Below are 13,449 nucleotides of genomic sequence, written 5' to 3' on the forward strand. Positions count from 1 at the left end.
CTCGTCAATGTCCACATTTCTGATGTGGTAGCAATTGACATACGTCCCACAATATCCCTCTTCTTATTCTTGTTGTTCGTCCATCAAAGTTGATGATGACCATGGCACGTTTGTCATTTTGTTGGGTTTTGATGAGTGCGCAGATGGCTGAAGAGGCCAATCCGAGCCCGGAATTCCCTGTGGCACATTGGACAGGTCAGCGAGGATGTAGAGCTCTGAGGTGCAGCCACACGTCCTTCCTTGGTAGATTTGTGCTGCTGCCTCTTCAAGATAGCACAGGAGCGTCTCCTACTCGCACAGAGGACTGCACCGTCCTATACTTTTCTTCTCCAGGCAGGTCGGTCCTGCAGAAGTCTCTCCAAAGGATGACCACGCTTCATTAATAACAATACAACAGGAACAGGGTGCTGTCGTATGAACGTAGACCATTTAAACCGAACTACAGCAACAATTAGTCGATTGTTAGGTCATGTGGGGTTGGAGTAAAGTGTGGGTACTCCCAACTATTCTACGACGTCTGTCTAACGTGGAAGATTTGTACTCTTAGGTTTTTTTCGGTAAAGTCACGTAGGTAAAAATAAATAATAAAAATAAATAATAAAAATGATAGAAATAATAAAAATAAAATAATAAACCATTATTATTTTTTATTCTTTATTTTTATTATTTATTTTTACCTACGTGACTTTACCGAAAAAACCTTAAGAGTATGAATCCTTGCAGTCACGAATGCTTCAAATCTAGAATTAATGGAAGATTTGGCCAAAATCCTCCCTGAAGTGGCTCATGTGAGAGTGGAGCTAGGGGGTCGAATGTCGAATTGACAACACGTGATCTGTCAGAGGTAAGGAGGTGTGGTGACATCAAAGGCATTGGACCACAGTGACCTCTTAAGCATGGCCTTAAATAGCAGACCGGTGTCCCGAGAACGCCGATAATCAAATTACTCGGATTGCGCCAGATCTCGTCAGACTTGATATAAAATTATGTACAATACAGTAGAGTACTGGGGGACAGGCGACTGCCATGCATAGGGCTTGGGCGCCGCGGTGGCTAGGAGATGTTAACTACCTCACCTGGTATACAGGGGGTAGTGGGTTCGATCCCGCCCCTGACGCCTGCTGCTGTATATTTGGAGTTTGCAGTGTTTACCTATCTCCCTGTGGTCGCGTGTATTGTTCCCCGGGTCCTCCAGTTTCCCCCTCCACATTTATAAAGAGCATGCGTGTAATGTAGTTAGCTGCTATACATTCCCACACGATAAGCCACTTTTATTGGGCTATCATTTGTGGCCAGGTCGCTTTTGAAAAAAATATCTCTACAGCTCAGTTGAACCTTGCCTGGCGAAATACAATTTGTTTACATTTAGTTTAGTTTGTGGAGCCACTTTTTGGGCAGCAGAGGGCAGTGCAGCATCATCCGCAGTTCTGTTGTCACGTAGACGCTGCCGCGTCTACCGGCATTGATCAGCGCGGTCAACTATGGTCCAATAATTATCCCCTATTAACCCCACGCTGTGGGAGAAGCCCTACTCCAGCAGTGAACTCACAAAGGGCCAGCCACGATCACGCAGGGAGAAAGCGGTGGTTGGGTCGCAGTACGCTTGCAATGGACATGCGCAAAGGTCAATTTTTTTTAATCAGCATTCCTGCTAAGATTTATTAGATTTAAGATATAACACAGTAGTTACTGCACTGTACAGCTCACCGTTATGATACAACTCTTTGTTTCCCCCACGAGCGAACAGTCATCTTTTACAAATAATCCACTCTTGTCATGTCTCTCTCACTCAGGCATAGCAGTCCTCCGCCCCAACGAACCGTGTTTAGTAAAACGCATCCGAAAAGTCAAATCCGAAATGTCTTGCCATGGAGAATTAATTTGAACCAGCGGGCGAGATTACGATCAGGTCAATGGCTTAGATACCAATGGCACGGTAGATGGTTGGGAGGGCCGGGGGAGGTGGGATGGGGGTACAACTCGAGCATTGTGAACGCAATGCTGGGCCCAAGACGCAAGCAGCAGGGCCCAGTAAAAATGTGCAGTGGCACACACGACGCTGTGTGTGCTACTCGCCGGAGGCACCCTGAGCCTAGAAGTGAAACAATGGGCCCACCCAAAAAAACGCTTAAGAATAAAAACTGCTAAAATTATGTGCACTTCATATTAGCTGTGAATTCTGGCTTTGGAGCGTGCCAAATTGTGGTTTAGTTGGAGAGAGAAAAAAAAATAGCGGTGAGGAAATGTGATTGCATTTGAAGGTCAGCATTGACATGCATTTTTGGAGGGGGTGGGGGGTGATCACACTCAAGTTTGGAGTAAAAACCAATGTCTTGGCAGTTTTAAATTCGAGCATTCATGCACACTTGTGTTTTTGTTTGTTTTGATTTTACTGTTTAATGTAAAAAAATAAATGAAAAGGTTTTTTACTCCAAAAGGAAATGAGGTGTTGTTAAACCATTGCTCCTCTTTGCCCTGCCGATAACATTGTAGAAACCTTTAACAAAGTGCAGAATATACGTAAAACTATACTGTACAATAAATGCTTTTGTTAACCGCACGGAACATGCACCAATTTACTGCATATTCACTTAGACGTCACTGCAAACTAGTCATGTTAAGCGAATACCAGGCAGATAAAAATGTACAGCAATGCAGAAAGAGGGTTACAAACATTTCTGTACATATTTCAGTCCACTTCCACTGGGCAAGTAGGTATACAAAAGGTTCAGCATACGGGACGTGATCACTAACTTTAACCCAGTAATTTGATTGTTAATATCACAATATTTTTTGGGTTACAGTTTCAAGGTCGTACTACAATCATTTATTTTAACTAAAACTTAAATGTTGCGGTTTCGTTGACGTAGGAATATTAATTAAAGCACGGTGTATAGTAGAATGTGTCACGCACACAGAGAATAAGTTGAATCCCTCTTAAAGAGATGTAAGTTGAATGACTAATGCTTGATAAAACTACTCATAGATTGCTACTCAAATGGATGTGTGGCTAGGAGAGGTGTAACGATGCATCGATTCCATGACTAATGATTTAAAGTCGACATACGTAGATTTTGTTGTTGACGTTAAACCAATAGTTAATGTTGCATGTGGCCATGGGTTCATGTGACTGTTGCAGCCACGAGAGGCCACTACATTCACTGCAATGTTACAAAAAAATTGATTATGGTATCGAATCGTGATTCTGAATCACAGACAATTAATCGATTCGCAAGGAGGCCCGAATCGTTACACCCCTAATGGCCAGTGAATAAAATGCGACACCAATTTTTTTTTTAAAACCATGACACAAAGTAAATAGATGTTTTTCTTTATAAATTCTTCTTGTTTGCATAAAAAATGTTACACAAATTTAAAGTGCCGTTTACTTTACGATCTCATGAATTCACTCTACCCGACCCAATTTTTTTATTATGTTCACTGCTCAAAGTTTATGTTATAATGCATTCATCAATGTATATTTAAAACATAAATCAAGAATACACGCAAAACTCAAACATACCACTAATGACATGATAAACACTGGTTAGAAAACATTTCTAGAGCCCTGTTTCGTGTGGGAAATAAACTCTGAAGTAGTTTACCATCTAGAATAGAACACTGTTAATTTTTACAGTACCCCTAACCACTGCCAAGTCACGTGATTACAAGCTCAGTAGTTATATTCAGAGTTCAGTGGCTGAACAATAGCAACTACTACACAACCTGATGAAGTCATACCACTTTTTAACCACTTTAAAATACAAAAGCAATTGTTAACGTTTTTACCAGTGGCAAAAATGACACGTGATGATAATAATAATAATGATGATAAATAATTAAACGTCCGCCATTATCTGGGAACTTTTCAGGTATTAAACTTAAAACACGAAAAAATATGTAAAAACATGTTTAGAATTTTTTTTACCACAACCACAATTAGGTTTATAAGAGTCTTACGTTAGCCCACGAAGCATGTTTCACCATGTTTAAATTGCTTCTACTCCCGCTACTGCAAGCACAGCAGCAGCAGACGCAGACGACGTACACCAACTTAGAAAAGCCACAGAGAGATCTACGCTCAAAGGCAATCTGCAACATCGCAGGATGAACACGGCGCAATGCATGCAAACGACACGAAACCATTCCGCGCCTTGTCTGTCTACCTCCAGACCCTTGCCTCTCTCCTCGTTGTGATGCGCCAGCAGCATTCGGAAAAAACACAAACCCGAAAAAAACCCAGAACTCTCTCACTTGTATCGAGCCAACGACGACAGTCGGATGGGGTCAGAACAGCATGTGTGTGCGTACGTTGACCTTCTTTCGCACCGTACGTAGCCGACCGCGCACAGACAGCGAGACCATGAACGAGTGCATTACCGCTGTAAGAAAAGCATTGGTGAAGAGGGAGCTCATATTAAACGTGACACGCGTAAGGGAGAATTGGCGGATCTGCCGGAGAGAAAACAATCTAAAATTTACTAACATTCAAGGTGCAAGCTTTTTTTTTTACATTTTAAGCAAATGTCTCACTTGATTTTTTTACAGTGTTTATACTCGTGAACAAATGTGAACACAAAACCGGCAGTATCGGGTTCACAGAAATGTTTTGCTCTTGATGATGTTAACTAAATTTTGCGTACCTGTGGTATTTTTTTCCTTTTGATATATTTTTTTAACAAGGTCCACTCGGAGAAGGCAACTTTTTTTTATGAAACAATTCAGCAGATTATTGATTCTCGCCACAAGTCATGCTGTGCTTTCTTGTTGAACACATTCTGTTTTTATTATTCAACCTTGTCCATATCTGGCCATAAAAAAAAAAACTACCATGAATATTTCATGACAGAAATACTAATAAATTAACCTCATGCCCTATGCTTATACCTTTAAATTCTACAACTACATTCGTCAAAGAAGTAACCAAAAACATAAACCCATCTTTCCTTCGTGCGGTAAATTTACGCGAGCGCTGTGGCTCAAGTTGAAATGACGGGGCAAGTTTCGCAAATACCCCCCACATTTGTCCACCCACCTGCATGAATGGGTCACACCGCGATTAGTCGATCGGCAGGCCGCGTGCGGTGGGGCAAAGTGTGGGTACTCCCACGTATCCAAAGACATCTAGGCAGCATGGAAGAGCAGGCCAAAAACACCCTCGAGAAGGAGCTCACTAGAGCTTGCTCTAGCCGAGGCCCTTCTCACCAGAAGTTGGCGCGAGAACGTAATCACGGGGCACAACCTAGACCTTTTTACTGTGGCTTAAATCAAGAGGCGCATGACGAACCGTCTGAAATTCACGGGACCGATCTGGATCGACAGCGCACTCTCCCGTCACCGCCGGATTTAACATTTCCTCTCTAATTCTATGCGGCGCCTTCACAGGTGGCTCTCGCTGTACATCGACGTCTGCGGCGACAGCGTCTTGGCCTTGGGCAGGGTGTTGGGCCTGCTGCCGCCGCCGCTGCTGCTCGGGGAGCTGTCGTTGCTGTCGTTGCTGTCGCTGCGGTTGGAGCTGCCGCCACCCCCGGCGCCGTCGCGGCACGGCTGCGGTGTCCGGGCGCGGGGCGTGGTGGGCCGCTGCCCCACCGTGTTGGGCTCCGAACGGCTACGAGGGGGCTGCGGTGGGTGCTGCCGGTGGTGTGGGTGCGTGTGGTGGTGGTGGTGGTGCTGCTGGTGCTGCTGCTGCTGCTGGTGGTGGTGGTTGCTGTTGTGGTGGTGGTGATGGTGGTGGCTGTGGTGGCTGCTGCTGCTACCGCCGCTGTTGTGCCGCTGGTGCTGCGGCCCCGGCGGCTGGGCGCCGGAGTCGGGCTCTGGCGGGGAGGCCTCGTCCTTAAGCGGCGGGACCTCACCGCCCTGGGGTGTCGCGCCGGGCGCTACCGCTCCCCCCGCGAGCGACACGCAGTCGCTGAGCGAGGACACTCCGCTGCTGGCGCTCGCCGACAGGTTGGAGTGGCTGCAGTTGAGGTCGCGTGCGGCTGTCGTTTGGCCCGTCGGCGAGCCCGCCAGCGAACGCAGGGACATCTGCGGCACAAGCAACCGGTCCTCGTTTCTCTCTCTCTCTCTCTCCGTCTTGTCGCTCGTTTGCAGCCGGTGTAAATAACAGCACGCAAAGGTGCGCTCACGAACTCCACGTAGGCACGACTGCCGCTGTCTTGAGTGCATATCGTGTGACCGCCACATTTCTGGTAGAATGCACTTAACCTCGTCACCTGAGGACGGCTGCTTGCGTTGTGGCCGAAACGTCGTGAGAATTATTTTATTATGTTTTATTTTTATTATTTTATTACTTCCCTTCTACGTGACTTTACCGAAAGAACCAAGAAGATGAATCCCTGCAGTCACGAAAGCTTTAAATCGAAACTCGTCATGCTGTTTGTGAGTCGCACACACCTTTGCATCTTGTTATTTCTATCTGTTTCCAGCCGGCACACATTCCACGTTATTACGGGTTTTTTTTTTCTTTCTAATCACGTACAGAAAGTGTTGGATTTGAATTACAGCCGGTGAATATACATCCCTGCGTGTGCAAGCGTGCTGCAGCAGGACAGAGAAACGTGTGGACATGCACACCCGGAACGCGTGTCATGTGAAGGCCCCCTGCATGCACGCGGAGTTCTCTGGCAGGATTGTTACGCGCAGTATCGCACGCGATAGCTATTGCTTGGAAACATTCGCAGGCCGCGCTGGAATTCCAGGGCCAGTGCTATGTATTTGGACGCAAACACAATCTAAGTTTACCAAGGGACAAATTTGCTAATTGCTACACCATGACACCATTGGAACCTCATTTGCCGGTAACAAAATATGATAATTGTTTTTTTACCCTTATATCTGGCAACAAAACTGACACCTTTTTTTTGTGCGTGCGCCTTTTGGCGTCATCTGGTCCAACACCATGTGAGACTAGGCTCTAAAGAAAGCTGTCTTGGGTGTGGACCATTCAATTTCAAGGACAGTGCATACATTATCAGAGTTATGTTTTTATTTGCATTCCGACTGCAGGTATTGTGGTCAATGCAAACATGACTCCTTGTAAAAAAGGTGTCAGTTTTGTTGCCAGATAAAAGGGTAAAAAAAACTATTATTATTTCTAGATTTGAAGCATTCGTGACTGCAAGGATTCATATTCTTGGGTTTTTTCGGTAAAGTCACATAGGCAAAAAATTTAAATTAATAAAAGTAAAATTAAATAACAATTAAATAAAAATCACGACGTTTCGGAGGCAACACAAGCTTCCTTCTTCAGGTGGAACCGTCACAGCACGATTGCTGCATCAAGTACCGAAAAAACCCAAGAATAACAATTATTATGCTACACCATGGTCACAAAACAGTTGGCACTTATTGACAACAGCCATAAATGTTAACGAATCAATTCTCCTGCAGCAGGAGTATAAGAATAAAGACAAAGGAATGCTGTGCTGCATGCCGATTTATGCTTTTATGTGCTCGAAGTTGGATATAACTCGACTGTCTCATCTGGAGTATGCGCGCAGCAGCCACCGTGGGTGTCACGGGTGTCTAAAAGCCCCCAACTTGTCTAGGCATGCCTAAGAGACAGCCACTGCATTTTGGATAAAACTCATGGCATTTTTGGAGTCTGCGGTTTTCTCTCTTCAGCGAGGTGACGTAAATTCCGATTATACCGACAGTGAAACCTTTAATTACACGGTGGTCCACGGACCGTAGGCTTAACGGGACCCTGTCTATACTCTTAGTTTTTTCGGTAAAGTCACGCAGGTAAAAAAAATTAATTAAAATTAATAAAAATAAAATAATAATAAAAGACTTGTGTTGCCTCCGAAACGTCGTGATTTTTTATTATTTTATTATTTTATTTGTATTAATTTTAATGTCATTTTTTTTACCTACGTGACTTTACCGAAAACGCTAAGAGTATGAATCCGTGCAGTCACGAAAGCTTCAAATCTAGAATTGGGACCCTGTCTGCAATCTACATATTGACCACCGGGAGCCGTGAACGAGCAGGGCACCCGCCAACGTCCACAATGTGGCTGTGTGGTCTGCGGAGGGGAGTGGATGGTTGACACTCTGCCGATGAAAAAACTGATACAACTTGAAAGGGCCTTTGAAACAATTCACTTCCCAGCTCTCCTAACCCTTCGTCAGACAATAACAGAGTGAGGTCTGGTGATTCTGTGGGCATGGTCTTAGCACGATGCAATGGAGTGACACAGAGTGAGGTACGGTGAAATATGTGAACCGGGCCAGCTGAATAGGACCAGGAAAACACTCAGGGCAACTTATTGCGTTTATGAAAACTATCAAACTATTTTTTTATTTCACCAGGTAAGGCCCACGAAGCTATATAGCTCTTTTTCCAAAGCAACCTGACCACAAATGGTAGCTCAATGAAGTGGCTTGTCACGTGGAAATGTATAGCAGCCAAACATACTGGAAATGCACGTCGATTCCAAATGTGGAGGGAAAAACCGAAGGGCCCGGAGAAAAATCCATACGACCACGGGGAGAAAACATGCAAACTCCAAATATACAGCAGGCGGCAGGGTCGGGATCGATGTCCCGCATACCAGGCGAGGGAGTTCACATCTCGCCACCACGAGATGTTATGAAAGCAGACCGTGTTACTTTCTTTTGAAAAGTTTTTTTAGGGGTAGGGTGGGGGTGGGTGTTGGGTAGAGGAATGAAATTCCCTTCCATCGATTTTCCATTGCTCAGCGAGCATGGCAAAAGCTGACGACACCGGTTTGAGGATGCTGAACTTTTTTGGGGGAGAAGGCTTTACGACATAGACTCGGCGCACGCGCGGGATACTTGAGCAGCTACCAGAGTAGAATTGGCTCCTGTCGCTCCTGCCTGAGCCTGAGCAGAAGCCAGGGTCCCAGAGATGGTGGCAAAGAACCTTGCCTGAGGCATTGAGGTCCAGTCCACTGAGCCACCAAACCACCGAGAGGCAATTTTTGTTCGGTAATGAGTCAGATCAACAAATCATTCTAATAATTACATTGCTGTTAGTTATTACCGCATGGACAAAGCCTTTAAGATGTACTGTGTTTGTTCATAACAATACGATAACAATATTGTCCCGCATTAGCACACAATCAACCACGTACGATCAAGAAAGCATGATAATGTTCTCATGGACCCGTGAACGCAATGTCATTATGGCATACTCTTACGTTTTTTCGGTAAAGTCACGTAGGTACAAATAAAACATTAAATTAAAATAACTTTTATTTAAAACATTTTTACCTACTTTTATTAATTTTAATTTAATGTTTTATTTTTCACCTACGTGATTTTACTGAAAAAATCTAAGAGTATGAATCCTTGCAGTCACGAAAGCTTCAAATCTAGAAGTCATTATGGCAAATGCGCGTAAGTTAAAAGGTGCGGTAGCGACGACCGGTAAAATTGCCGCCGCACGAATGGTGACGACGACAAATGACAACGGGGGGCAATGCGAAACAAATGCGGTCACAATCACGGCAAGGGCAATTGGGAGGGGTGATGTCCACGATGAGTCAGAAGATTTAACCATCAGTCGCTACGATTACAATTTTGGTCTCCGACTGCAGACACACGTACCTTGTGTAGGTTACGCATGGGCAGTGCTGGGGGAATGTCAGTGATTTGCTGGTGGAACGCCTCAAACCCAATGGGGAGCATTCCTGGAACAGAGAATTCACAGGCGATAAATCAGTTGACGCGAACGGTTCCATCGCGCCGACGCCAAGTGAGACGTTCGCTCGATTCGCGGGTGCACGGGAGACCTGGGGCTGATATGCATACGAATAAGAAATATTCCATTCATAATATTCAGTTGATTATTGTTGGCGCCGGTTCTGGTTGCCTTCCCACTCGTTTGTGCTCGTTACAAATCCTACAGCGTTTTGAGTCGTGATTTTCATCAACGATGCTGTTTTTAAATACAATTATTATCATCATGTTGTGCCCACAAAGCTAACGATACGTCTCAGTCTGCAGTGTTATTTTTGTTTGCCCAGAGAACCTGCTAATCTATGTATGTATGTTGAACTTCTTTCGTGACGTACTTAGCCAACCATGCTAATCGGAGGTGCATTTAATGGCAGATTGTCCCTGCGCGGTGCAAGGTGACCACAACACCCGTTTGCAGGAGGGCGTGAGTCTGCCCACAGGGCAGCCGACGTTGCCAATGGTTAATCCAATTGAGTGGTCTGCTGAGGAATATTCTGAACACTTCGTTGGCTCCATTTCAAAAAACGTCGCGTGGTACATTACGGTTAGCCGAGGCGGCCGGGACCTTTGACGGTAAACCTCTGCAACAAGCGGCAAACGCGCTGATGCTCGGCCGTGTCGCCACCCCTGATGTACGTATTGTATGTTGCACTTTTTTCGCACCGTACGTAGCCATCCGTACTAATCGGAGGTGTGGGGGAAGGACAACAAACTAAACATAAAAAGTACTTCGAAAGAAATTAGTTTTCGATCGAGATTTGAAAGTGCATAGCTCCAGTGGCTTCCTAATATCGCAAGGAAGAGCGTTCCAGACGGCCACAGAAGCTGCATCTGACAGCACGTGATGTGGTGGCCATCTTTGTTCGACGGCTAGCCAAAAGCCGTTGACGAGATCAACAAGGTATTGTGTGTTCATTTGTGGCAAGCACCCCGCGTGTTACACATGCGCCCATTTACCGGGGTGTCCGACCCTGGGGGGCACAGGCGGAGGCCCCAGGACAGACCCCTTGCTCTTCATGTAGATGGACATGTCCCTGGTGCCGCTGTCCAGACTCCAGCTGCTGGGCGCCGCTGGGACAGCTGCAACAATTGAGGAGCGGCGTCAACCACCGGCGCCTTCGACGGCGTGGTGCAACGTTGCCTCGTGACAGTCTTGACCCCAAAGGGATCCATCTCAGATCAGTGTAGGGGACCTGAGAGCCAACCGTGTAACGATTCTGCACCACTCTCGAGAGTTTATGAATAGCTGTTTACGGTTCGTGGCTCAAACGCAGTGAGCTGACGGTTCTCAGCCTGGACACCAATGATTGCACCAAAGAAACGACCCTATTAAATTTGCAACTGTATTTCATTGGGAAAAAAATCCCGCTCTGAGAATTTAAACGTGGGTTTCGACTGCTGTCATGCGAAGAACACTCCTCATATTGCAGAGCCCACGGGAGAGGCCTTGCCATCTCGTGTGGACTGGAGGTTACTTGAAAGGATCTCAGGGGTAGTTCTGTGATATCCATTTCCATGGGTGGTTCTATAACAGGAAAGGTTTAACTGCCCTGTGAGAGCTCCGAATGGATACTTCAAGTCATTACTTGATGCCGGTAGCACACTCAGGATACATTTCCCTGGTCGAGACTTCGGGATATGGGTGACCGAGTATTTTTTCCGTGTAGCTCCAAGGCTATGGAACACTCTTCCACAAGATATCAGGATCTCTCTGAGCCTGTGGAATTCTTTTTTTAAATGAGTCTTAAAACCTATTCATACCATCCGCTAATTAAACTTTTAGTGCATGCAGTAAATGGATTGTTAAAATGTATTCATGATATATTTATTATGCTGAGTAAAAACTTGATTTGAAGCTCACCCTGCCACTCTCATTGACTTGCTTATTTCTGTGTCCCACCCCCCTCTCTATATAATGCCTTTCCAAACAGGCGTTGTTTCTCTGTGTGTCTCTGTGTGTGTCTCTCTCTGCGCGTGTGTCTCTCTGGGCGTCTCTCCCCCATGTGTGTCTCTCTCTGTGTCTCTCTCTCTGTGTGTGTCTCTCTCCGAGCTTGCATTCTTTCACACCTGATGACGGTTGTTTGTGTGGCAATCGAAACGTCGTGTATCCTATATTTTGTTTTATTTCTACGTGACTGAAAGAACCAAAGAGTAATTCTGTTGAGTGTTTGCTGTTGCTGCTGTGTCCTGTACAGCGCTTTGAGGTCCTTGATGAGAAGTGTTAGAGAAATGGAATCATTATTATCATACGTGGATATTAAATACTGGCTTGCACTAATTTGTTGTCATCAGCATATCCTCAGCCACCGTACGTATATTCACGCTCGTCTTTGTTTCTCTACTCACCGCGCTCAGCCATGGAGAGGTTGGGGTCACTGGAGAGTTTTCCTGATCCTGTCACCTGCTGGATTAAAGCCCTGTGCATCGCCGGTGGCTGCTGGAATCGAACCGACAGAGAACAGCGCCAACAAGCAGAGAAGTCAAAACGAGATAAAGGCTGCAGCGAGGTGAAGAAATGACCGCCTGCGGTACAAACAAGCCGGGCGGTACGGATTAAAATAGAACATACGAAACGGGCAATACAAGCGAGACGCAAAGCATACGTTCGATGGTTCTATGAAACAGACAATAATAGAATGTGGCAAGAAGGGCTTGGAAATTGGATTTTGATTGGTGGACTTGCGCATTGCGATTTGTTAAAAGTTGATTGCAATTTCACTGTTGTCAATTTAACTAATTATGTGGTGATGCTGTGTTGGCAGTGGCGCACGACAAGATATCAACACAATTTTGATTTAAAGCTTTTGTGACTGCAGGGATTCATATTCTTGGTTCTTTCGGTAAAGTCATGTAGAAGGGAAATAATAGGGAAATAATAATAATGATGGTGATTGCTCGTGTTGCAGTTGAAACGTCGTGACAATTTTTATTGTTTTATATTTTCATTATTTTATTATTTCCCTTCTACGTGACTTTACCAAAAGAACCAAGAATATCAACACAATTGTCAAACTGTGGCCTTAAAAGGAACACATACACAAAAGGTGACAATTTGGGCAATGGCCCTCCTTCAGAGCAAAGAAGGACTTTAATTTCCAATTCAAATCTTCATTTTGACAATCGGTGTATGCACGGCGAGCCTCCTGTGAGCCGCGGTCATTGACTGAAGGCCCTGGTGCTGGAGGAATGCCTGGACTCTGGCCCCAACCACCCCTCAAAACTACCCAGACAAACCGCGACTGCGGAGACAGGCATCATGTGCGAAGGCTCGCGGCAATTTAGAATCAGAATATATATTTGTAATGGAGGCATCCGATGGGCTATAAAGGTATTTTTCACAGATTTCCACTAGGGGCACGGCGTCAGAACGTTGCCACAACAAATGATACGAAAATTATAGGAAACGTAGACTAATCAGTTAAAAGATACAAAGAAAACTAAGTTATTTTTTTTTTATCTTACCAGGTGAAGCCCACTGAGGTTTTAACTTATTTTTCAGAAGTGACCTGGCAAAAGATGTTAGCTCAAGAAATTGTCTCATCATGTGGAAATGTATAGCAGCAAAATAATCGAAATAATCGCAATGCATGTTTCTCAATGTGGAGGGAAAATCTGGAGGACCCAGAGAAACCATCCATGTGACCACGGGGAGAACATGCAAACTCCAAATATAGTTAGGACCAAATCCTACTTATCGCACTCTCTTGTGTCACACCGTCATCCAGGAGAAAGTTAGTCTGATAC

The 13,449-nt window shown here is 45.1% G+C and overlaps 1 protein-coding gene across 7 annotated transcripts in view; it reads right to left on the reverse strand.

The window, feature by feature from the left end:
* Positions 1–1,652: 1,652 nt before the first annotated feature.
* Positions 1,653–13,449, reverse strand: part of DOCK3 (dedicator of cytokinesis 3) — a 229,446-nt gene continuing 217,649 nt past the window's right edge. For 6 of the 7 annotated variants that reach the window (XM_061573883.1, XM_061573882.1, XM_061573884.1 and 3 more), the window contains 4 exons: positions 12,052–12,142; positions 10,663–10,785; positions 9,574–9,656; positions 1,653–6,024 (listed from right to left, as the gene is read on the reverse strand). In XM_061573883.1, coding sequence (XP_061429867.1) covers positions 5,380–6,024; positions 9,574–9,656; positions 10,663–10,785; positions 12,052–12,142 — 942 coding nt within the window. In that variant the 3' untranslated portion in view covers positions 1,653–5,379. The remainder of the gene's footprint in view (positions 6,025–9,573; positions 9,657–10,662; positions 10,786–12,051; positions 12,143–13,449) is intronic. The other variant, XM_061573878.1, reaches the window with a different exon arrangement.

The sequence above is a fragment of the Lethenteron reissneri genome, chromosome 54, assembly GCF_015708825.2.
Source record: "Lethenteron reissneri isolate LAM-NWPU_2019-01 chromosome 54, ASM1570882v1, whole genome shotgun sequence".
NCBI lineage: Eukaryota > Metazoa > Chordata > Hyperoartia > Petromyzontiformes > Petromyzontidae > Lethenteron > Lethenteron reissneri.